This window comes from Bos grunniens, chromosome 11, assembly GCF_055505025.1.
Source record: "Bos grunniens cultivar Pamir isolate PY7600 chromosome 11, Bosgru_T2T1.0, whole genome shotgun sequence".
In the NCBI taxonomy this organism is placed as follows: domain Eukaryota; kingdom Metazoa; phylum Chordata; class Mammalia; order Artiodactyla; family Bovidae; genus Bos; species Bos grunniens.
Genome location: NC_141175.1, coordinates 81369544 through 81394270, shown reverse-complemented (window position 1 = coordinate 81394270; position 24727 = coordinate 81369544). Strand labels below are relative to the sequence as shown.

Here is a 24727-nt window from a genome sequence, read left to right as displayed (position 1 = left end):
CTTATTTCCTACATTAAGAATAAGTTTCTCTCTTGAACTCTCAAAACCATTTATATTTTTCTTATAGCAGTTAACAATTATCAGTCTAATACAGATGTTATCTTCATGTATTAATCTTATGTTCAAGAAGCTTCACATTAATTCCTTGAGAATCAATCTAGGTCTGATTTACTTTTCTCTCCCTTAGCCTTTCTTGTAGAGGAAAACAACACTCTTTCTGAATATATATAGAATAAGAACATATATATATCCTCATTACTGAAAACTCAAGAAAATACAGAAAAGTATATAGCAAAATACCAGCTATAATTCCACTCTCCTGCAATAAACAATGGTTAGAAATATAAAACTATGTTAAAACATAATACATTTATGATATATGTAAACCAACTCATTTTAAAAACACAGGTCATATAACACACCAAATCTTGTCTTGGTCTTCATTTAAGGAGAGCATAAAATATGACTGGTTGACTGGCTTATCTTATCTCCCACAGTGCTTAGGATACAAAGAAGCTTTATTGCATATTTTGCTTTGGAAATTCAACCCTAGTGAATCTACCCTTGGATAACACACTGTTGCATTTTGGGGAATGATAAAAATGTTGTTCAGTATTTATTATGTTCTTTCATATGCTGGTACTGTCCTCATTTATTAATATTCATTACTTTTAAGATTTTCAATAATCCTTAGAAAATCACAAAGGAGAACTCCAGGCCTTGAATTTTAACAATCAAAATATCGAGTTCCCCCTCCTACACTGCTGGTGAGAATGTAAACTGGTACAGTAACTATGGAGAACAGTATGGAGGTTCCTTAGAAAGATAAAAACCGAGTTACCGAATGACCCTGCAATCCCACTCTTGAGTATGTATCTGAAGAAAAACATGATCCGAATGGATACGTGCACCCGGGTGTTCATTGCAGCGCTGCTTACAATAGCTAAGACATGGACGCAACCTAAATGTCCATCAACAGAGGAACAGATAGAGAAGATGTGGACCATACATACAATGGAATACTACTCAGTGATTAAAAAGAATGAAAACTGCCATTTGCAGCAACATGGATGGACCTAGACAGTGCCATATTCGGTGAAGTCAGTCAGTCAGAGGAGGAGAAAGATGGTACGACATCCCTTATATGTGGGATCTAAAAAGAAATGATATAAATGAACTCACAAAACAGAAACAGACTCACAGACTCCAAGAACAAGCTTATGGTTGCTGTTGGGGGTGGGTGGGGGGGAAGAATGGGGAAAAGGGATAGTTAGGGAATTTGGGATGGACATGTACACACAACTATATTTAAAACGGATAACCAGCAAGGACCTACTGAATACCACATGGAACTCTGCCACTCTGTTAAGTGGCAGCCTGGATGGGAGGGGGAATTTGAGGGAGAATGGATATATGTGTATATATATATATATATGGCTGAGTCCCTTTACTGTTCATCTGAAACTCTGATAACACTGTTTGTTAATTGGCTATACTCTAACACAAAATAAAAAGTTAAAAAAAAAAATTCAAGTTCTTACTTTAATTCAACTCCAACTAACCATTAACAAAAACAACTAAAAATGTGCCTCAAATATTTCCATATATTGCATACCTTGCCGTCCTACCCTAGGGTACTGCAAAAGGATTCTGTAAAGCTATTCTCTATCCTTTAAGCAGTTCTATACACTTTCACTATAAAATTCTGCCATCAGTATACAGCCATTCCTAAATGATTACACTCAACTAACTGTTGTACACTGGCAAAACCTTAATTAATTAAGAGGTAGCCTCCTTCTCTTGCCTGTTCACGTGACAAGAATGTACCTTACACTAAAGCATAATTTTGTGAATTACGTGGGGTGAAGAAGACAACAGAGTCTTTACCTTTAAGGGGCAAAGAGGATTAATATTATTGATTACTATCATAATCCAAGAAACATGCAAGCTGCTTTACATACTAAATTATGTGATTCAATCTTAAAGAAAGATACTATATTCCATTTTATAGATGAGAAAGCTTAAAAAGGTTTAGTAACTTATTCTTTATCACAATAGGAAGTAAATGACAAAAGGAGAACCCACTCTTAAGCCTTTTGCTCTTCCTATTATGTCTTGCTTATTACACAAAGAGAGGCACCTGCTTTCCTGCTGTAGAACTTCTAATCGCTATTGTCTGAATACCTGAGTTTTATTTCTGCTCTGATCGGTGCCTTACTATATTGATAACATGCATACAGAGGAGCAGAACTCAACAGGCAAACAGCTCCCCTCATCTTCAGATACCTACGCTGTGCACTTTCAAGTGAGAGAATTTATACCATTTCCCAGAAAATACAAATGAACTACTAGAGCTACAAAGGCACCTGTCCGAGACAGTACACCTTACTTCCCTCTGCTAGAAGGACAGACTGGATTAAAGAGGAAAAAAGAAGAAAGTTCTGAATTAATTTCACAGTCCTTTTTCATGCTAGACGTTTCTCTTCTTTGAAAAATGTCAAGAGAAACTAGTAATTTTCTGGGTTGTGTGCCTGTATTTTCAAACCCATTATACGCAGTCATCAACATAAAAGCAAGGAGGCCAAAGCCTACGTCTATGTCTCGTCCATCGTGGGCACTTTTGGGAAAAGACATGGGTAGCAAGCAGTAAGGTCTATCTGAGAGAAACATGATGACTGATATATTTACAAGTTTATTTTACACACATTAAGCAATATCTAAGATGATGTGTCCGTCTTCTATGAAATGACTTTTTAGGGGACACAGGACTGTTTTAATAGTGAAATTAATCACAATTTGGACAGACTTCATAGTTGCCCTTTGACTTATCAATTTCAGTAAGCAAAATTTCAATCAAGCCTAGATAAAATATACTAATCCTAAATAGCCCAGGTTTGTCACCTACCATTTCCCATAAACTGCTTACCATAGTGAAAAAAAAAAGAAGAAATTTTAAATTAAATGCCAAACAGTTGCAGACAGCACTTGTTTGGCTGATTAACTTGTAGACAAGCATTACAAATAAATCTGAGCATGGTCTGCAGCAAATTAAATTCCACTGCTTTTAAGAACAAAGAATTCCTTGGCAAAGAGGATTAGCAACTTTACACCCAGGAATGCCAGTTTAATTTAATTGTTCCACAATCCAAGATTTAATATGCAAATGTCATTTTGATATATAACAGTGAATTTAACAAAGTGAAGAAACAAATTCAATATACAACCAGGCTGCCTTTTCTGAACTGTAATTACATACAATAAAGAAGCTGGCCGAGTCTCCCCCCAACCCTACATTATTGGGACTGAATTATATTAACATGAATCAAAAAAAGTGTAATTAAAGGTTAAAATTTTAAAACATATTCTAATTAAGAGTCTAAATAGCTGTACAATTACAATACTATAGTTAACATCATACCTCAATGATCTTCTTGGCCTCTTTGTAATTTCCCGTTTGTAGGAAGGCAAAGAAGAGATCATAGAGCATAGTCATTTCACCCTGTTCTTGGCTCACAAAGTCCATTGCTAGAGAGGAAAGAAGAAAATATATTAGAAGAAAAAATATAGAGTAACACAGTATCACTTGAAGAATTCTGAACAAATATCAGAAAACTTTAAAATAAATATTCAGAATAACTTAAAGCTGATAGCTATATGAAACAATTTTCTGTCACATTCTTTACCTAACAGCATATATTTATGACATTAAGCACCTATGACTAGTTTCAAAGAGAACTGGTGAGATTAAGGATGAAAATCCCCACAGAGACAGCTCATCAACAAGTGGGGCAAAAGAAAAACCACAAAGGGCGACTTTTCAAAATGAACAGTTACTAAAAACAAGGACATCTGTAATGTTAAAAAATTTACCTGATATTCTTCTCTTCAACTCAGAAGCGCAACAAAAGAAAAGTTTCTCTGGATATGCTTGTCTTTCTGTTAAATTTTCTCCTCACAGCAACACATTAAGATTACACAAGCAAGAAAGAGGAGGGAAAAAAAAAAAGACTAACAGCCCTAAGATATCAGAAGGTGACTAACCTTTCTGAATTAGCTCAGTCTCGCCTTTCTCTATCAGCTTACACAAGACATCATGAATCCTTGGCAGGATTTTATACTTTTCATAGCAGTCAATGGTGCTTTCAAGAGCAGCAGGTAAGTCATCCCTTGGAAACAACAAAATATTAACAATGAAAAAAATCTATCTAATTAATCTGAGAGATACACAATGACCAGTCAAAAAGTACACAGGCAGCTTTTACTTAAGTAGACTACCACAAAGCCAAAATGGAAAAACAAACAAACAAAGAAGAAATAATCCTTATATAAAAATCAATGTTCAGAGTACAGACATCATTAGTGGCTCCTTGCTTTCTCTGCTTCACCTTTTATTATTTCACTTGCTAAATGGCACTTTTTAGAGAGTCCAAAAGATGAAGGCATTTCGTCATATTATACAGAAGTTGCTATAAGAATGCATTATTTCTAAAAACAAGGACTACTGTCAAATATTTTTTCCAACCACTTAAGTTTATGGTTCTCAATTTCAGATTTGGGAAACTTTACTAAATGTGCATCAACGGTCATCAAGAACTTTTCAAGCACGTTCACCATTCTCATCATAATTTTCAAACTGTTGCCTCTCCAGATAAGGAGGAAATAACTTCAGGACTCACAGTAGGTGTGTAATTAATTAGAGTAAAAAGATATTTTCATTAAGTTATTTATTAAATAAGAGTATGGAAATATATTCTGCTGTTGCTGCTGCTAAGTCGCTTCAGTCGTGTCCGACTCTGTGCAACCCCAAAGACGACAGCCCACCAGGCTCCACCCTCCCCGGGATTCTCCAGGCAAGAACACTGGAGTGGGTTGCCACTTCCTTCTCCAATGCATGGAAGTGAAAAGTGAAAGTGAAGTCACTCAGTCTTCGACTTAGCGACCCCATGGACTGCAGCCTACCAGGCTCCTCTGTCCATGGGATTTTCCAGGCAAGAGTACTGGAGTGGGGTGCCATTGCCTTCTCCGGAAATATATTCTGTGGGTCCTCAAAACGTCTTTTATCCTTTGGGAAACAACAGTATAAGAAGTTATTAAGACCTTGGGAAAGCTGTTTAGATAATGTGATCCATGTCTACCTGCCACTTTCCTTTATTTTTCAATAGATGAGGAAATTAGGGCATCTAGAGATTGACTGATGAGCCTAAGGCCACTAGGAAGGCACTGCCATCAGGTCACTGGACTCCCCCTTTCAGAGTACATCTAATTACACATTATGCTCTATTAAAAAGCAATGTTGTTCCTTTAACCTAATAAGGTGATATAACTTGGAATAATAAATTTAAAAGATTATTTAAAAGAAAGTATGAACTGTACTTAGAAAACAAACAAACAAACACAGTTACAGGTATGGACCAAAAAGTACAGCTAGTGATAATCCTTGTGGAGAAAACATATTTCTCTCACACGTACAACAGTTTTCGAAAGGAAGAAAAGCCTTTTAAAATTTTCCGCTGAAGCCCTAACATTTTGGTTCATTTTGGTTCATTATACAAATGTTATGTTGCCCTAGATTGAATTACTATTTTATTCAGATTAAGATTTTAAACTGTACTAAGAAGTACAATACCATGAAGAAGCGTTAATTTCACTGCAATAATACTGACACAGTGAAAAGGAGCCAATCGGAATGGAACTCCACCTCATCCCCTTACTGAGCCCTGTTTACAGCGCATCTTCTGGTACCCCACGGAGTCATTTGAATTTTTGTCATTTGGGGTGAAGACTAAATTATAGGTTAATTTCAAAACTGCAAGTAGATGTTGCAGGCTAGATTACTGTCATACAAGGGAAATGCTACAGAAGCTACCACATATGATATAAAGCTTTATATAATCAGTATTTTCCTTTGCTTCAGATACAAGTTAAGTTATTACGTTTCCACAATTCCAGTTAAGGGAAAAACTACCAAAATATTTTCAAAAGAAAAACTAACACATAACAGATTTTTAAAAGGCAGGATGATTTGCTTTTTCAGGTCAATTCCCAAACTGGAATAGTATTGTATCTCAATTGTATTTTCCCTACATTAGGTCAAAGCCATCAATAAATGAATGAATAACTGTCCGGTCAATCAAGGAGACACACTAATAGTCTTTGGTCTCCAAATATATGCTTCTGAAGATTACACATGCTCAGAACAAAAACAGAAAAGGATGGCAAAATGGAAATAATTCATATATATATGTTAGTAATTTTAAATAACAATGTCACTGATCCCAGGTTGCCAACAAAATGAATTAAAAATCTGTAATGAAACATTTCATACCTACTGATGATAGAAGTAACTAATGACTAGTCATTTCTTTTCAATTCCTATTTACATTCTGACTTGCATTTGGCTGGTTCATGTAACTTTAAGAAAGAGACAAAAATGTCCATTCCTCATATAATTTGATGTCATCATTAATCTTTCCTATTTAAGCCTGAAAATTCTGGTTATGGAAATGAAAAATATGAGAAAGTATCTAAAACTGACATTGCTACAATAGTTGTATACTCATAGGACTTTTGAATTTCAACCCTAATTGACAAGTACTACACATAGCTTGGCTATAACAATGTGACACATTTCAAGAAGTGGTGATAAAAAGTAGATTATCTCAACAGTTGAACTCAAGGATCTTTGGGTCTCCTCTCAGTGGGAATACTCTAACGTGAGGTTCTATGAACTGGAGCTTAGTGGGTTCATCATCTCAAATGTTTCACACCAGCAGAGAAAACCATCACATGACTACTACTTGTTATTAGGCGGGATTACATCAGTAAGTGCAGCAAAATATCAAATGGAAAAAGGCTGAAACCGCTTTACACCCAAAACGTGGGGGAAGGTTCAATTAATCAGTGTAATTCTATATCCTAAAACAACTTTGCTTTCCTCTGTATGCTTTAAAACACTAGAACTGATTTAAAACTCTACTCTAAATAGAAATAAAAATTTAGCCACTGCTATCAGAAACCTCAAATAATACTAAGTGAAAACCAACTCTAACATACTATTATCTCTAAGAAAAATCCACTATGATATTTTCAATGACTAGATACCCCTCAAAGTATTTCAATGATATACATAATCTTCATAAATAAAATATATGCTAATAAAAAGTAAGCAATCATTTAAAAGTATTTGTGACTGATGCAAATTAACTCAATATGACTTTAATCAAAATTCTACAAGCCGATGAAATAAAAGCAGAATCGAAGAAAGATTTTATAACAATACCAGAAAACAAAGCCCTCCTAACTCAAATTTCTTTATAAATAAACTAGAAATCACAAATGGGTTTCGTACAAACTTGAACTGTTAGAACAAGAGCAACCAGTGATAACTATCTATTTACCTATCGATAGCTTTAAACTTAGTCTGCTTACCCATAACTTCCAATTCAGAAAGTATACTTAATTTAATCAAATTTTTAAATGACAAATATTGATTTTTTTTAATTGGAATAAAGTGCTTCAACATTAGGCATAAAGTGCTGGTGAAGTGGCAATTTACCTAAAGAGCTTACTGACTGAAAAGCTCTCAAAATCTGAAATCACTAGAGAAAAGAAGGTCGTTGAGGGGGGAAAAAAGTTCAAAACAAGGGAGAGGGGGAAAAAACACCTTAACACTCTTAAACACCGACTATTCTATAAATCTTAAGCAGATGTTCAGTGTGGAAAGAAATCATTCCAGGAGAAACCACAGACTTTGCAAAAATTATTCTGTTAAGAGAACCAGTCCCTGAAAGAGCTAAATGTTTTTTTTTTCTGTTCATCATCTATAAATGAGGAATCTTCAAGGAGACTGGTGTTGCAATTACAACTAATCCTCCCCAAAAAATTAACTGTGTTGAAGGCTTTGTAATTTCCCTAGGTACAATTTAGCTGTCATTTACTTTAAAATTTACTCAAACACGCGTTCGGAACAGCACTAACTTCACATGTCAAGTGCTTTCCAGCCAATTGAGTCTAAACTGGAAGTCGGTGTTAAACAACTGAATGATTAGACAAGATAGCTCATTTCCCTGCTCTTTTGTTCAGAATAAAATGCCACATTTACATTATCAGGCTCAACAGGATTTTCTGACAGAGGGAGAAAAAACCCTACTGAACACTGTCCGTACTAAGCACATGAAGCCTGTCATTTACCAATCATCCTTCAAAAAGCAATAGCCATGAATGTAACTTAATTACGACCCAATGATCCTTGACGAAAAATCATCTTATCACTGTCCTGTTCCCCTAGGGCAAATGAACCACTTTTGTCCTTTGGCACGGATGATGCTAAATTCTTAAGTGCAATAACGGAGTAAAAGAGCCAAACCTCCTTAATTTCCTTTCCGCACATAAAGAGTTTTACTCTAGAAGGCACGCATTCCCATAAATAATGAAAGTATCCAGTACAAATGAAGATGCCAAAATTAAAGGGGAGTGTATATGACAATAACCACCATCCTAAAAAAGTGTATTTCCCACTTCTGCAACACACTGAGTGTTACAGTATGTGAGTTTTAAAATGTACTGGCATAGGTTCATCGTACAGAAACTGTGACCTTTATGAAGAACTCAAGATTAACACAGCAAGAATTCTGGGAGGATTATATGCACAAGTCCATGATTCACTTAAATGAAATGCATGTGGGTATATACAGCTTATAGCACAAATCAGCACAGAAAAATCCTTAATGGAAAGCAGAAATTAAAGTTTCTTTGATCATTTGCACTAAATAATCCAGTTAAACAGCTTCAAATATTTTTCATATGCAATGAAACCAAAATGGATCAGCTATACAAGAATTTTTGTGAATCTGAAACTGCATCATACAAATTCTTAGGCTTTTAAGACTAATGGCCAGATTTCATTAATTTTATTTCCTTTACCATAGCATAAAGACTAATCAAAAGCTCTTTTAACCTACTTTAAAACATTTTTCTTTCTTTCTTAATATGGAGTATCCAGGTCATCTTTCTGAATTCAGAATGATTTCAATTAAAAAAATATTTAAGTAGTTACAAAGGAAAATGTTAAATGTTCATGTGGACTACATGTAGACATGTGGCTTATAGAACCCCAATGTAAACGAAACACATGAAAATTTTGTTCAATTTAGCATGCTTCTTTTCTGTTCAGTACAAGCATTACTTTGATAATACAAATCAGATTAAACAACTTCTTCAAAATTTTGCAAACCCGTCATTATTTTGGATTTCCCTGAGCAAACGAATAAAACCAAATGCATTATTTTTCATAACAATAAGGATTTTATACACTATCCAGTAACAAACAGATACAATTACATTTCTCCTGTGTTTTAGCCAATGCTGGAAAAATCAGTTCAAAATTAAAACCTACTGAATCTTAAAGATCACCTTTCTAAGGAACTCAACCTCACAGATTTGTTCCAGAATTACAGTATGTAAGTGACAGCCTTCTTCACAGTCTGGCAATGATTTTCCAAAAAGGAAAGGATGAAGATTTTGTACCATGCTTTGAAATGTTTCTCTTAATTTTACCTCAAGTTTGAATAAAAGGCTCATTATCCAGATGAGCTTATACCTGCTGAGGCCAGTTACATGATATTATTGAAGACCAAACATATTTAATCAAGTCAAATATATGTAGACTTTTGGGGAGGCCAGTGTAGTTAATCCTAGTACTGCACTTGTCATGATTCTGAGTAATTAGCTATCTTCCATCATTTGGGAAAACACAATTGAAAACAAGTTTCAAAATCAATGTTTTCCTCCAACTTAGCCCTGACTAGGAGTGTGTTATTACTGTTCTCTGCAAAACATGAAATTTCCTTTATCTCCTTAATTTCTTCTTTCTGACTCTAAAATAGAGTCGACAGAAAGTTTTTATCATGACAGATGAAACTGAAAGATCTTGTCAGGGAAAAAGCCTCTGCAAAGCACAGACAGCAAAAAAAAAAAAAAAAAAAAAACAAAGTTAGGCAAATAAAAATAGAAGGTAACAATTTCTCTTTATATCTGAAAGCAGTAAAAAAAAAAAATCATAAAAGGTACTAATTTACATTTCTCTAGCCCAATTAACAGGGACAGTCAAATTTAACTGAGACAAACAAATCTCTGTACTATTAAATCAGAAGCACAGAGTATGCTCCATGTTAACATCTGAATCCCATGCTTTTTCCATTTTCCTTTGGGGGAAGTTCTCCTTGGTTCATGAGCCCCATCTGCAGACCTTTCTCGGAAAACTTTTCATCTTCTGTCTCACGATATTTCTGTTTGTAAGATACTTCTCTACCATGGCCTCATTTTCATTGTTAATTATTTTATTTTTGCCCACTGATGGAGGAGAGCCTAATTCTTCTGGGCACTGGGCCCATTTCTTTCAAACCCCTATGCAGAGCTCCACATGCAATCTGCAGAGATGCGTCTTTTGAGATCAAAAAAATTCTTGGAGGAAGCATATTAATTACAGGATTTCTATATAAAGTTGGCTGTGAACACCAGAACTCAATAACACAGTAATTGTTTGAATCACTATTCTTTAAAAAGATGTAATGCTGAGATTGTGGAGGTAAAGACTTAGCCAAATCAGCTAAGTTGATAAACTGTTTTTTGATTGGATGTCAAAGAAAGTATTTCACAAAACATTTGTGTGTATGAACCTGTGTACACATATATACATATGTATAAACATAACATAGTTAGATGTTTTTTATTCCACACCTTCAATTCAATATTAAATCATTCATTATATTCAATTAATTGTGCTCTTAGTAAATAAAGAAAAACTACCAGAAATTTGGGAAGAATGTGAGTACACTAAGATTTATCATTTACTCTTCTCCTGGCATTGATACAGCAACATCCAAACTAAATGAGAAAACCTCAATCACAAAATAAGCAAATTAGAAAACTGCGCTAAGTCATGGAAGGGAATGGCAATGGGGTAAGATCTGAGAAATTTTTAAAAACAGAAAAGAAAAACAAATGCTAGAGGAAAAGAAGGTAATAAAGGATGCTTTATTATCTTACTGAAATGTTTCACTCTGTACTAGAACATAGGTTGACTTTATGATTTACACTTGAAAAAAATACCTTAAATTGGGCACCAACATGAACATTCCAAACACAGACATTTTCAAACTCAGTAAACCTTACCCTATTAACAAAATTCATCTTCTTGCCACAAGACACAGAGACATCTTCTACAATAACTTACCAAAGCTACAGTAACTCCTGTGTTGGTATATGCAGTTAAAACACTACACGGAAAAAAGGATCCCTCAAGAGACACTGCCACATCACAACATGAACAACAGTGATGAAGCATAACCAAAAGCCCTTGAGAATCCTTTCTTTTATTTATTAATAATTAACACTTATAAGGCTCAAAACTGGGGAAAACTACATTTGGTTTCATGTAGCATCATCACATGCCCCACCAAAAAAAAAACCCGACATAGATCATTCCACTGAGAAGTAATCCATAGGACCACAGGATTGTTGGCAATTTTAAAGGTCACCTACACCATAGACATTCTCTTATTCGGTGGTAAATAAGGCTTCCGCAACATCACAGAGAATTTACAAAATAAAATCCCTGTATGATTAGATTCATTATTTCAATGCCAACATTCAAAACTGAAAATTCAATTAACTTACTTTTCCAGATATAGGGTGACCAATGGGGAACTTAAGGTGGTAGATGGTTTCGCTAACCCTAGGGTCACGATGGCTTCGTGCAACTGTTTTACTGTTTCAGTTTCACCTCGTAAAGCTGCGCCATTTAGGATGTGGAAAAAGGACAAGACTGTTGCATCTTTGATAAGAACATCCTTCTCTTTCATCTCCTTTAGAATGTTAATAGCATCTACAATGAAGTAGCACAAAAGACCCTTAGGTAATTTCATGTAGGGAAAACAAACTGCTATTAAAACAGCATTTCAAGCCCAGCAGGAATGTAAATTCTAGTGTATAATGCCGATTTCAAGTTAATTACTACTTGCATTTCTAAACGAGACTACAATTATAAATCCACAATAGCATGGTTTTATCATTTCCCTGCAACTTTGACTACAAATTATAGATAGGGACTGTGTGCCCACTCTGCACCACATAACCCTGTACGGTCTGCCCTATAGCTGTAAGATCCTCCTAAATGGATGCTTTTATCGTTCAGAGCTAACATCTGCTAAATCACACCATTGTTTCTTCAGCAGATGGCTTGTCAGGAGGCCAGATAATAAAGATGTGTTTACACTGTATATACAGCCAGACTAATGGTCTGATACCGATAGGGCCTGTTTGCTATGTCGATACTAATTAGCCAAGCAGAGCCAATGAAAGCTTTCCAAAAGACTGCATGTTAATACATTAGATTCATTAAGCTTCATTAGGAAGGCAGAAACAAACATTTTAGGATATGGAATAAGTGCATTTTTATAATGTTGTTATTAATTACTGCACACACAAAATGTTTTGACCACTTTATAGAAAGTGATTTTAAAAAGGAGGCTAATCTTCATAAAGGATTGTCTGTGTTAGAAAAATTTCCTAGGGAAAAATTCAACGATTAGGTCAAATACTTTCTCCATACATTTTTCTCTATAATGATTTAAAAACAAAAAATCTTCTCTAGGAGTAAAAGGAAGACAGGGAGGTTTTTTTTTAAAGTTTCAAAATAAAGCCAAATGAGAAAGTTAAGAAATAAATAGTTAAGAATAAATTATTAAGTATAATTATATTAGGCTTAGCATTATCCCAACTATAAGAAAGTTAGAGGATACACATCAACTATATAATCAGTTAGGCTCTCCCTGCAAACTTCTATATGAAACCTTATTGAAGTATACATTTTGTGAATGTTGTTAGAAGTGAAGACAAAGATGCCTGCAAAATTCATATTCTTAAATAAAGGTTATATTTACAGGATTTATGTTCAGCCTTCCAATGTTCTTAAGCAAAAACAAAGCCATTAGTGCAGGCATATAGGCAAATTGTGCCATAAGTCATGATCTTCAAACTCAATCCAAACAGCAATGCTAATAAAAACTAGCTGCAGAAATGCAAAAAGCACTGAGCTGTGCAAATGTAAATGACAAGCTTGCCAATCCATTAAAACTAATGGCCTACACTGTCCATGCAGCTCTGGTTGGATTCACATGCAAATTTGTATGCAAAGTGTTCAAGCACTTTGCAGGATGGACATGATATACCATTAGTATCAATTCACATGTTATTCCAGTGGCAAGATACTCGCATCACACATTTCCTTTATGTGCTGATGCTTACCTTGGAGCTTGCCATGTTTTCCCAATACTTTAACGAGCCTTACATACTTGCCGGTGTCAAGGACAGCAGAAGAATCTAAACGGTCACTAAAAATGAAAGCCATATTTATATAATGTTAGAAGCTGTTTAACTGTTAATAGCAGTGCAGTATCTACTTGATCACTTTTCTAAAAATCTCAGAATCTGAATTTTTATTAACACTGGCTTCAACCTTTTAGTTCAGGTTATTTTGGGGGCCCTATACAATCTACATGCAATTATATTCAAAGAAGTAAAAATGTAATATTACATGTATACTACATCTTTCCATCTGCAAATGATACAAATAAGGAACGCTTCTGTTGCATGGCACTTAAGGTGATTCTCACTTTGTTGCAAATATTGAAATACTCCCAAGAGACATTTTTATTTGGTAAATCTATCAGTGGGAAGCCAAGGATACCTGAGAAATGGACAGAATTCTGTTTACACTATAGTACAAAAAGGGGAATATTTAACAAGCCTTATATAATAGTTACAACATCACTGTTGTGATATGCAGTTGTATAATCAAGAGGAAAAAAATCTTGGCTTCAAGGAATAGAATGTCTTATCACACTTAAACAAAGACTCCTTGCTGAAAACAAGCCATAATTAATCAAAGAGTATTACAGTATGAAATTTCAAAAGCACTCACAAAAGAGAATTTTTAAACTTTACATTATATGAGAGTGGTATTCACTCTACATGAGCCATCAAGGACTATATAACAGCACAAATGCTGATGATTTGTTTCAGTGCCAGGGTACTCACAATTCTCGTTTCAGGTTCAATGCATCTTCTGCATTATCATGTCGACAGCACAAATTTATTAAAGCTGCATAGCCACCGACAACCATATCTGATTCATATTTTGCCTTCAATTCAAGAGCTTTTTGCATGTTCTAAAATAAAGGAAGGAAATGAAAAAGGAGAAATTAATATAAAAGTGTAAAATTTCTAGCTTCCATGTTCAGAGTGTAGAAAAAGTTAACACTACTTTTAAAATAAATGGATACACATTATTAACTTCATCTTGCTCCCTGGTATTTTTAATCCACCTTCTAAAAAGCAGGAAAGATATATATGAAGGATTCAAAAGATTTGTTATCTGTGCTGCAAAACTGATCACTATGCTAAATTTGATGTTTTAGGTTTGGGTACTGTATTATGAAAAAAGACTTCCAGATTAAATATGTACCAGGTGAGTTCAATTTCCATGCACAGAAATATATATTTCTGTTCCTCAGTCTGTAATGTGCAGGAAATATTTTAGAATTTAATAGCGCCATATTATAACCTTAAAGTTAGCTGTATTTTTTCCCCCTAAAAACACAGGCATACGACCAAATGACACTGAACTAGAAACTGAAAAAGTCTAGTGATATACCCCAATTGCAGACACACACTAAAATGAACACAAAGTACAGCTGGACGCCTGCTGAAAAAAGGCAAGAGACCCTTTATCTCAGAAAGAGCTTTTTTCCAGCAGGAAAATGGAATTTCAATCCCTGCATTAACAACCCTAGTAATATTTGACTTGCAAATGACTACTGCATGTATCAGTTGCTTGACAATCTAGATATGAGAGACCGGAGCCATGGCTTGAAAGGACATTTGGCATGTATGATAAACCTATCACGGCTGTTACTATCATTCACTTTGCAGATTATCGTAAACAAACTACGGCAACCCGAAAACATGCCATTCAAGGTGTAGCTGAAGTTAGTTAACCTCTCATTTAATTGCATTCTTCACAGACATGATGTACAATAATCAATTGTAAAAATAATAAATTTCATATTGGGCTTTGCTTACTTTTATCTGTAAAGTTTTTTTTACCTTAGTAGCACATTTAAAATATTTAAACAAACGTTACCTCTTCTGAACATAGCATTAATATGAGCTGCTTTAGGATATCACCTATAGGTTGATTTTCAGCTTTTAGCTTTTCAAGCTTAGACTCCAAATCAGATGATGAAGGCTGCGAGGTAGAAATGGGAAGAAAAAAGAAAGAAAGAAATTTACTACAAAAAAAATGCACCCTTTGTCACTCTTCTCTTTAAACTGCCCTTTCCTAAATGTCATAAATGCTATCAAGGATATTCAGGTGGGGACCTGGGATGGGCTCGAGGGGTTTATAAAGCTCCTGATATTATAATGCAGATTTCTTAGATATAATTTCTGGTAAATGGCTTTTACCAACTTCTTAGAACTATGCTAGAGGCAAAAATGTTAGGAACCACCGGTTTTAAAAGGACATAGTCTAGAACTCTCATTAAATGAGGTTATTACAGCATGTAGAATCTACTCAAAGAACATACTTACTTTTCTAGAGTCTGTCTTCTCTCTTTCAACCAATATATTAACATCCTAAAATCAGGATTTAAATTAAGATTAGAAAACATATGGAAAATATACTAGCAAATGTCAAAAGCAAATTTTGGAAGTCTCATTTCATGTTTCCATTTTCCAAAATTTTCCTGAAATTCTCTTCAGACTTTTTAACCACTGTAAAAAACACTTTTAAATACATTCTTCAATATATAAATAGCATTCACCAATAATCAACAAAAAGCCTTGTTTTAAAGGCTATCATTTAAATAAACTTTTGGCCAAAAGCAATATATTTAAATAAAACTTTGACATGCCTCTATATATAAATTAAGCATTTTAAGAAGTTGATTATTATTTCACACACACCTTAATCAATTCAGGAACATGGTAGCTATCCAGCAGATTACGAATGCCTCTGTAGATGTTTTCAGGAATTTTTACATTCTGTGCAAAGGGGAGGGAGGAGGAAAAAAAAAAAAAACACACAAGTTTTAGACAACCAAACTGAAATTTGTCTAGCAGAAATTATCTCGGACATAATTTAAGTCTCCAACTCATGTATGTCATTGAGAAGTGGTCTGGTTGTACTTAAAAGCAGCAATTTCAAATCTAATAGATACATGTCAGACAGGACAGGCATTATATAGCAAAAAATGAAATGGTACCATCTCCTTCAGCTGATGGAAGTATTGTCTCAAACGCTCCTCCTTGGCCTGTACCTCTGAGTCACTCATGCTGTCAATCAAGTTATAAAGAAAATAGCCAACAGCTTCTGTGGAAAAAAACAAGAGAAAGCATTCCACTAAAATTACTGAGACTGTCATGTTATCAAGATTAATTTATAAGAAATCATTTTGGTGTGAGATGTCACCCTGATGAGAGGCTCTGAAATGGCAACAATGATCACTGAGGCATAGAGATTATGTGGTTTGGGAGCACACATCTAACTGGTGAGTGAAAGGAATATTAATTATTTTCAGACCGAGTGACAGCTTTTCGGTACTGAATCTTACTTCAATCTATTTTTTTCTACCACTCTGTGACAGAAGTGGTCCTGCCCAAGGCCTTACCCCTTTCCTGTCCAAATCACAAATAGTGAGAATAAACAAATGCCTCCTATATATTTCTATATTAATTTTTGGTGGGCAATATTTAGGGAAACATAAAATTAGAGGATTGGTAAATGTTGAGTATAGAAAGTTAAATAATTTTAATAAGATGTAATATTCCTGTGGAGAGCTGCCTATTAGCCAATGAAAAACCGAGATTAACAAAGATGTTTCATAACAACAGTAATTTTCCTATGCATCCAAGCATAAAATGTATAGGGCCATGTGTTAATACACAGGATAGAAAAATACGAACTTTCAAGAAAGATACCATATGGTTTTGTGTGTGTGTGTTTTAACAGAAAACCACATATGCTAGGCTTTATTACATGAAAACAAAAATCATTAAATGTCAAAATAATGTATTTTGGGTAATAAATAGTGGAAAAATCTACAAGACCTCTTTATTATTTTATATGTCTAAATTATACCTGCAAAACATTAAAGTCACATAAACACTAAAGATTACTGATTTTTCAGGCTATTTTGATGGATGCTATAAGAAGCATTTCCTCAATATCTGAAAAGAAAAACCCTCCCAACCCTGTCTTTAGAAAAACAATTATGGTAATACCAAACACCTCACAGATCTCAAAATGATGAGGTTATCAATGTAAAGATTTATAAACAAATGCTTTCAAATTTCACTTTCAAAAACAAAATGTTTACTGCTGTAATCCTTCTAGCCCATCATTACACAGAAGAATGGATTTGTGGATAAGTTACAATCATCAAAATTGAAACGCTACCCGTTGGTCCTGGGGGCTCCTGGCAATAACGTCCATCCTTGTACAACAGTTCTGTTATCTGGTAAGACAGAAAATGCGTGCATTGCAGCAACAGAAGCAAACTGAACAAACACAATCTGAAATTGAATTCTTGAAATAATAAAGCCTCTCCCCAGTAAGGTATTACTCTATGTCACAGTAATTCAACACCACCCCCACTTGCCAAGGAGATTGTTTCGTTTTTAAATAACAGGTTAGTCTTTTAGAACAAAAACAAAACAAACCCATGTTGAAGGAAAACTGCAGTATTTCATGATACATCACTAAGAAAACCTCTAAACTGTTCTGGTTACATATTGTTTTAAATAAACTGTTACTGTAGAAAACAGCTTATAGGAAGTATCAACCAATGTTATTTGTCATTGTATTGTTTTTGGTCTTGCTGAAATTCAACCAGTTTCCTCCTTTTAAATGAAGTTTTACAGCAGTAAGAAAGTAAAATATCCTGAAACACTAAATACTTTTTAAAAAAGTTTTTCAACATTTTGCCAGTCATTTTAATGGCGTTAAAACAAAATGGAGGCTTTCCTGGTGGCTCAGATGATAAAGAATCCGTCTGCTATGCAGGAGACCTAGGTTCAATCCCTGGGTCAGGAGGATTCCCTGGAGAAAAGGGAATGGCAACTCACTCCAGGATTCTTTCCTAGGGAATTCCATGGACACAGGAGCCTGGCAGGCTGCAGTCCACAGGGTCGCAAAGAGTGGGACAGGGCTGAGCAACTAACACTTACTTACTTAAAACAGAAGGGGGTCAAAAGTTGTAATATGTTTGTTCTCATTGATTCTTATCAACTGAATACACAGAAACTACAAGACTTACTCTTCAACATTAACTCTACCCACAAAATTTCAATTAAAAAAACCCAAACCTATTTGATGACAAAAACAATTACAAAACCTATGATACTGAATGTAACTTTTGAACACAGTATTTTGACTATGTATCAACAGGCTGAAGATAGTAGAAAGGAAGCATAGGTTTCTGAAGTGATATAAGCTACAAATTCTCAACTACTTCATGTGTATACTATAACTGAACTTATTTGCTCTTTAGATAGTGTCTGCTCAGTTGCTAAGTCATGTCCGACTCTTTGTGACCCCACGGACTGTAGCCATCAAGCTCCTCTGTCCAGGAGATTCTCTAGGCAAGAATACTGGAGTGGGTTGCCATTTCCTTCTTCAAGATAGTGTTTGGCCACAGCACAAGTATTAACAACTAAAACTACAGTTACTTCTCTAACTATGTATTTTCTAATATGGAAAATTAGGTAAACCTGATCATATCCCACTTCACTCAACAATGAAAGCATGATGTGATAACAGCAATCCAAAGGACAGTAAGGTAGAAACTATTTAAAAGCAAAGCAAAACAATCCTATTTACAATTTTTTTTTAACCAACCCAGACATGTAGAAGATAAGACAATAAATTCTACCAGAAGTTGTAGCCATACATTAGACATATGACAGCCACATTAAAACCTAATTTAAAAGACACATTTAATATGCCAATGAAAAAGTCTTTATAGCCAAAAAAATTGCTTATAAATATCTTAACCACCTATTATAACTTACATAGTATGAACGGCCGTTTAATACTAAAAACAGAACTGAATGAAAATAAGATTTTAAGAAATATTTAAAATGGGAATTCCCATCAATAATGTGCATTCTGATTGTGTTGTTGTTTATTAGCCAAGTCATGTCTGACTCTTTTGCGACCCCATGGACCTTAGCCCAACCAGAATCCTCTGTCCATGGGATTTTCCAGGGAAGAAAACTGGAGTGGGTTGCCATTTCCTTCTCCAGGGGATCTTCCCAACCCAGGGATCAAACTTACACCTCCTGCATTACAGGCAGATATCTTGTAATTCAACATAAGGATTGTTGTACTTCCTGCATAAAAGCAGTTAACTTCTTAAAAAGATAGCAGTTTAAAAACTGATGTATCATTCACATATAGATATACATATAGATACACCTGACGATCCTATGTGGCACTAGTGGTAAAGAACACCCTGCCAATGTACGAGACGTTAAGAGAAATGGGTTTGATCCCTGGGCCAGGAAGATCCCTTGGAGGAGGGCATGGCAACCCACTCCAGTATTCTTGCCTGGAGAATCCCTTGGACAGAGGAGCCTAGCAGGCTATAGTCCATAGGGTCGCAAAGAGTCAGATACAACTGAAGCAACTTAGCACATATATAGATATATACACAAATATGTATAACATATATAACATGCATATATTTTTAAAAATAATTATTAAATACGTATGATCACTGCCATAATGTTAACAGTTGTTTTTTAGAAAAGTTGAAAACTTAAGAATTTAGGACTAACTCAAGGTCACTTCAACAATAAATTTCATGATCCAGGAAGGTAGTTTTAAAACTAAAACTACCATTTCAAGATTCTAAATTCATTAACTTAGAGTGATGTATGATAAATGCATGAAGCTATTATAACTTGCTTTTTATTTATCACACTATGATTTGCAGTATTAGGAATACTTACCTTGCTCCAAAGATTTATATTCATAGACCTGCAGGGGGCAGCAAAGGATTGAAAATAAACCCAGAGGTTTAAAAAACATTAAAATATACTAGCAATCATTATATGCAATACATACAGATCAAAGCCTTTAAAAAAAAAACAAAACGTTTCCAAAATCAAAGTTAATTTTCAGGGCAAGATAATTTAGAAAGACTGATTCACTTATTTTGAACCCTCAAAATAAAGAGTGGTTTGGACACGAACCACTAAGAACCATCTCTAAACCTTGGGGTCCCAGTTTCATGGAGCAGGTATCTGCATGGTCTCTAAGGATCTCCCCGAGACTGCTTATTACTTGTAATGGTAAAGGCAGTAACTACACAGTGGAGACGCTGAACCAGTATCTTCACTGAGTGATCAAACTTAACATCACTAATGAGGTGCTGACGGACACATTTTAGATTTAATTTCCCTGAGAAAAACAGAACAACATTCCTGTGGTATTCCAGTCAGAAACGTAACATGAAATTAAACATGAGGAAGCATCATGAGGAACATTCTAGAAAATAACTGGCCTGTTTTCTCCAAATCTATTAGTATCATAAAAGACAAAGGCTGAAGAACTGTCCCAGATTAGAGAAAATTAAAGAGAAAAGATGACTAACATCTATTCCTTGACTGGATTCTGCATAGTGAGTGAAGTCGCTCAGTTGTATCCGATTCTTTGCAACTCCATGGACTGTAGCTTACCACGCGCCTCCGTCCATGGAATTTTCCAGGCAAGAGTACTGGAGTGGGTTGCCATTTCCTCCTCCAGGGGAATCTTCCCAACCCAGGAATCAAACCCAGGTCTCCCGCATTGCAGGCAGATGCTTTACCATCTGAGCCATCAGGGGTTCTGTATAGGAGGAAGGAAAATAAGGGCCCCTCCAAAAAAAGAGTGAAAATACTTGACAGAACTGGTATATGAGCTCTGTTAGATAAAAATATTCCATCAACGTTAAATATCCTGAGTTTGTCGACTGTGATGTGGTTGTATAAGGGAATATCCTTGTTCTGTGGCACTGTGTATCTGTCACGTGCCTGCCTCTTTGTGACCCCATGAACTGTAGCCTGCCAGGCTCCTCTGTCCATGGGATTCTCCAGGCAAGAATACTGGAGTGGGTTGCCATTTCCTTCTCCAGGGGATCTTCCCGACCCAGAGATCGAACCCATGTCTCTTCCATCTCCTGAACTGGCAGGTGGATTCTTTACCACTGAACCACCTGGTTGTGTAAGGGAATATCCTTGTTCTGTGAAATTATATACTGACATATTTAAAGATAAAGCATCATGACATATGCAACCTAAGCACAAACAGCTCCAAAAAATTAACATTTATGTGTATGTGTGTGTGTGCATGCGTGTGTGTGTAAAGAAACGGAAAGTATAATGGTAATTTCACAAAATGCTAAAAGTTAATAAATGGGGTATGTAAGAGATCTCTATACTACGCTTATAATTTTCTATAAATCTGAAATTATTTCAGGAAAGCAAAAAGAACAGCTCACTCAAATTGTGACTGTTAAAAGGACAAACTATTGATAAAATTGGGTAACCAATGAACACTAGGTCTTAGACTATTTGTAATCTTTGTAAACTTAATGTCTATAAGCTTTGTATATTTAATTCAAACACGGAATCTACTTTCAGCAGATTAGTTATGTGTTTTAATGATAATATTACAATGCAAACATAATGTATATATTTACTATAATTATGTATATTATACTTACATTGTAAAAATACCCACAAAACTTACAGACCTCTTAAAATCGGCACCTACAAAAATTCACAGGCCTCTTTAAACTTGAGATTGAGCAGTTTAGAGTGAACTGTTTTGGTACAGTGAGTTAATAAGGCACTTGTTTTTACTTTAAAAACATTCCAAAGGAACTACTGACACACGACAACTAGGATGGACCCGGGGGCATTACGCCACCTGGAAAAAGGCAATCTCAATATACGATTTATGTAATTTTTTTCCATTTATGTAACTTCTGCAAACTAAAATTATAAAAACTGAGAACAAATCAGTGGTTGTCACAGATTAAGGACGGTGAACGGAAGCCTAAGAGGCAGTGGCAGGGAGGTGGGGAATTTGTAGTGATGGCATAGTTCTGTATCTTCACTGCAGTAATGGTTACTCAAGTCTATGTATGCGATAAACTGTCAGAACTACACACGTACATTGTACGAACGTAAAATTCCCAGTTTTGGTAATGCACTGTAGTTATGTAAGATGCAACCACTGGGGGAAAATGGGAGAGTGCATATAGACCGTTTGTGTCTTATCCTTGCAACTTTCTGTGACTCTAAAATTATTTCAAAACAAAAAGTAAAACATGTCCCATGCCCTGCCAGAATCCTCTGCCTTATGATAAAATCATTCCTCCTACTAAAACACATTGAGAAAAAGTTTTTAAAAAGATGAACCTATATTTGTAAGTGGAGAAAAATGTTTACAAAGCCCTGCATTGCACACATATTCTTTTTCATTATAGTTTATCACAGGACACCGAATACAGTTCCCTGTGCTTACAGTAGGACCTTACTGTTTATACAGTAGTTACCATCTGCTACTCCCCAACTCCTGATTTATTCCTCTCCCCCTTTTCCCCTTTGGTAAATCATAACACCCTTATGATAGATAGCGAAGAACTAAAGAGCCTCTTGATGAAAGTCAAAGAAGAGAGTGAAAAAATTGGCTTAAAGCTCAACATTCAGAAAACTAAGATCATGACATCTGGTCCCATCACTTCATGGGAAATAGATGGGGAAACAGTGCAAACAGTGGCAGACTTTATTTTTTTGGGTTCCAAAATCACTGCAGATGGTGACTGCAGCCATGAAATTAAGACACTTGCTCCTTGGAAGGAAAGTTATGACCAACCTAGACAGCATATTAAAAAGCAGAGACATTACTTTGCCAACAAAGGTCCGTCTAGTCAAGGCTATGGTTTTTCCAGTAATCATATACAGAGCTGAGAGTTGGACTATAAGGAAAGCTGAGTGCTGAAGAATTGATACTTTTGAACAGTGGTGTTGGAAAAGACTCTTTTGAGAGTCCCTTGGATGGCAAGGAGATCAAACCAGTCCACCCGAAAGGAGATCAGTCAGAGATCAAACCAGTCCACCCTAAAGGAGATCAGTCCTGGGTATTCACTGGAAGGACTGATGATGAAGCTGAAACTCCAACACTTTGGCCACCTGATGTGAACAGCTGACTCATTTGAAAACCTTGATGCTGGTAAAGATTGAGGGCAAGAGGAGAAGGGGACGACAGAGGTTGAGATGGTTGGATGGCATCACCGACTCAATGGACATGGGTTTGGGTGGACTCTGGGAGTTGGTAATGGACAGGGAGGCCTGGCGTGCTGCAGTTCATGGGGTCGCAAAGAGTCGGACACGACTCAGCGACTGAACTGAACTGAAGGGAAACATGGATGTGCATTTCCATATTGGAATGCAGTTTTTGCCAAATTCAGACTTAAACTGAAGAAAGTGGGGAAAACCACTAGACCATTCAGGTATGTCCTAAATCAAATCCCTTATAGATTATACAGTGGAAGTGAGAAATAGATTTAAGGGACTAGATCTGATAGACAAGAGTGTCTAATGAACTATAGACGGAGGTTCATGACATTATACAGCAGGCAGGGATCAAGACCATCCCAATGGAAAAGAAATGCAAAAAAGCAAAATGGCTGTCCGGGGAGGCCTTACAAATAGCTGTGAAAAGAAGAGAAGCAAAAGGCAAAGGAGAAAAGGAAAGACACAAGCATCTGACTGCAGAGTTCCAAAGAATAGCAAGGAGAGATAAGAAAGCCTTCCTCAGCGATCAATGCAAAGAAATAGAGGAAAACAACAGAATGGGAAAGACTAGAGATCTCTTCAAGAAAATCAGAGATACCAAGGGAACATTTCATGCAAAGATGGGCTTGATAAAGGACAGAAATGGTATGGACCTAATAGAAGCAGAAGAGGTGGCAAGAATACACAGAAGAACTGTACAAAAAAGAGCTTCACGACCCAGATAATCATGATGGTGTGGTCACTGACCTAGAGCCAGACATCCTGGAATGTGAAGTCAAGAGGGCCTTAGCAAGCATCACTACAAACAAAGCTAGTGGAGGTGATGGAATTCCAGTGGAGGTTTTCAAATCCTGAAAGATGATGTTTCCCACAGGACTAGGTAAAATGACTAAGATATCTCACTTAATGTTCTGTAATTTACTGCATTTCTGTTAAATATGAATAATTATTTCTGGTAAAGTGTAACTCCTAAGTAACTTTAAGTGAATCTCTTATGTGCTAATCCTTAAGGAGCTGAAGGGCTCTACTGGTGATATCTATCAGTTCTGTTTTCAGAACAGCTTTCAGTCAGTCAATTCTAAAGTTGCTAGATTCTTAGAACTCACACATGGACTGGAATAGTTCACATTTCCAATAATCTCAAAACACATGGGCTAGCAGATAAAGTATCAGGACCAGGGAGAGCTACCTTAATAGCAGGGCTCAACTAATTTAGTGGGAATACTACTAGACTAAAAGCTGCTCAAGTCCTACCTACGAAGCATAGAATCCAAGAGATGTGGGTTGGATCTCTGGGTTAGAAGATCCTCAGGAGGAAGAA

General features: G+C 35.6%; 1 protein-coding gene across 3 annotated transcripts in view; it reads right to left on the bottom strand.

The window, feature by feature from the left end:
• The window catches only part of LRPPRC (leucine rich pentatricopeptide repeat containing), a 99379-nt gene that overhangs the window by 40040 nt on the left and 34612 nt on the right, over window positions 1–24727 (bottom strand). For all 3 annotated transcript variants that reach the window (XM_086327197.1, XM_086327198.1, XM_086327199.1), the window contains exons 15-25: window positions 20074–20101; window positions 17519–17576; window positions 16326–16432; window positions 16027–16104; window positions 15652–15696; window positions 15203–15307; window positions 14098–14228; window positions 13306–13391; window positions 11677–11884; window positions 4042–4166; window positions 3419–3525 (exon numbers count right to left, since the gene is read on the bottom strand). In XM_086327197.1, coding sequence (XP_086183323.1) covers window positions 3419–3525; window positions 4042–4166; window positions 11677–11884; window positions 13306–13391; window positions 14098–14228; window positions 15203–15307; window positions 15652–15696; window positions 16027–16104; window positions 16326–16432; window positions 17519–17576; window positions 20074–20101 — 1078 coding nt within the window. The remainder of the gene's footprint in view (window positions 1–3418; window positions 3526–4041; window positions 4167–11676; window positions 11885–13305; window positions 13392–14097; window positions 14229–15202; window positions 15308–15651; window positions 15697–16026; window positions 16105–16325; window positions 16433–17518; window positions 17577–20073; window positions 20102–24727) is intronic.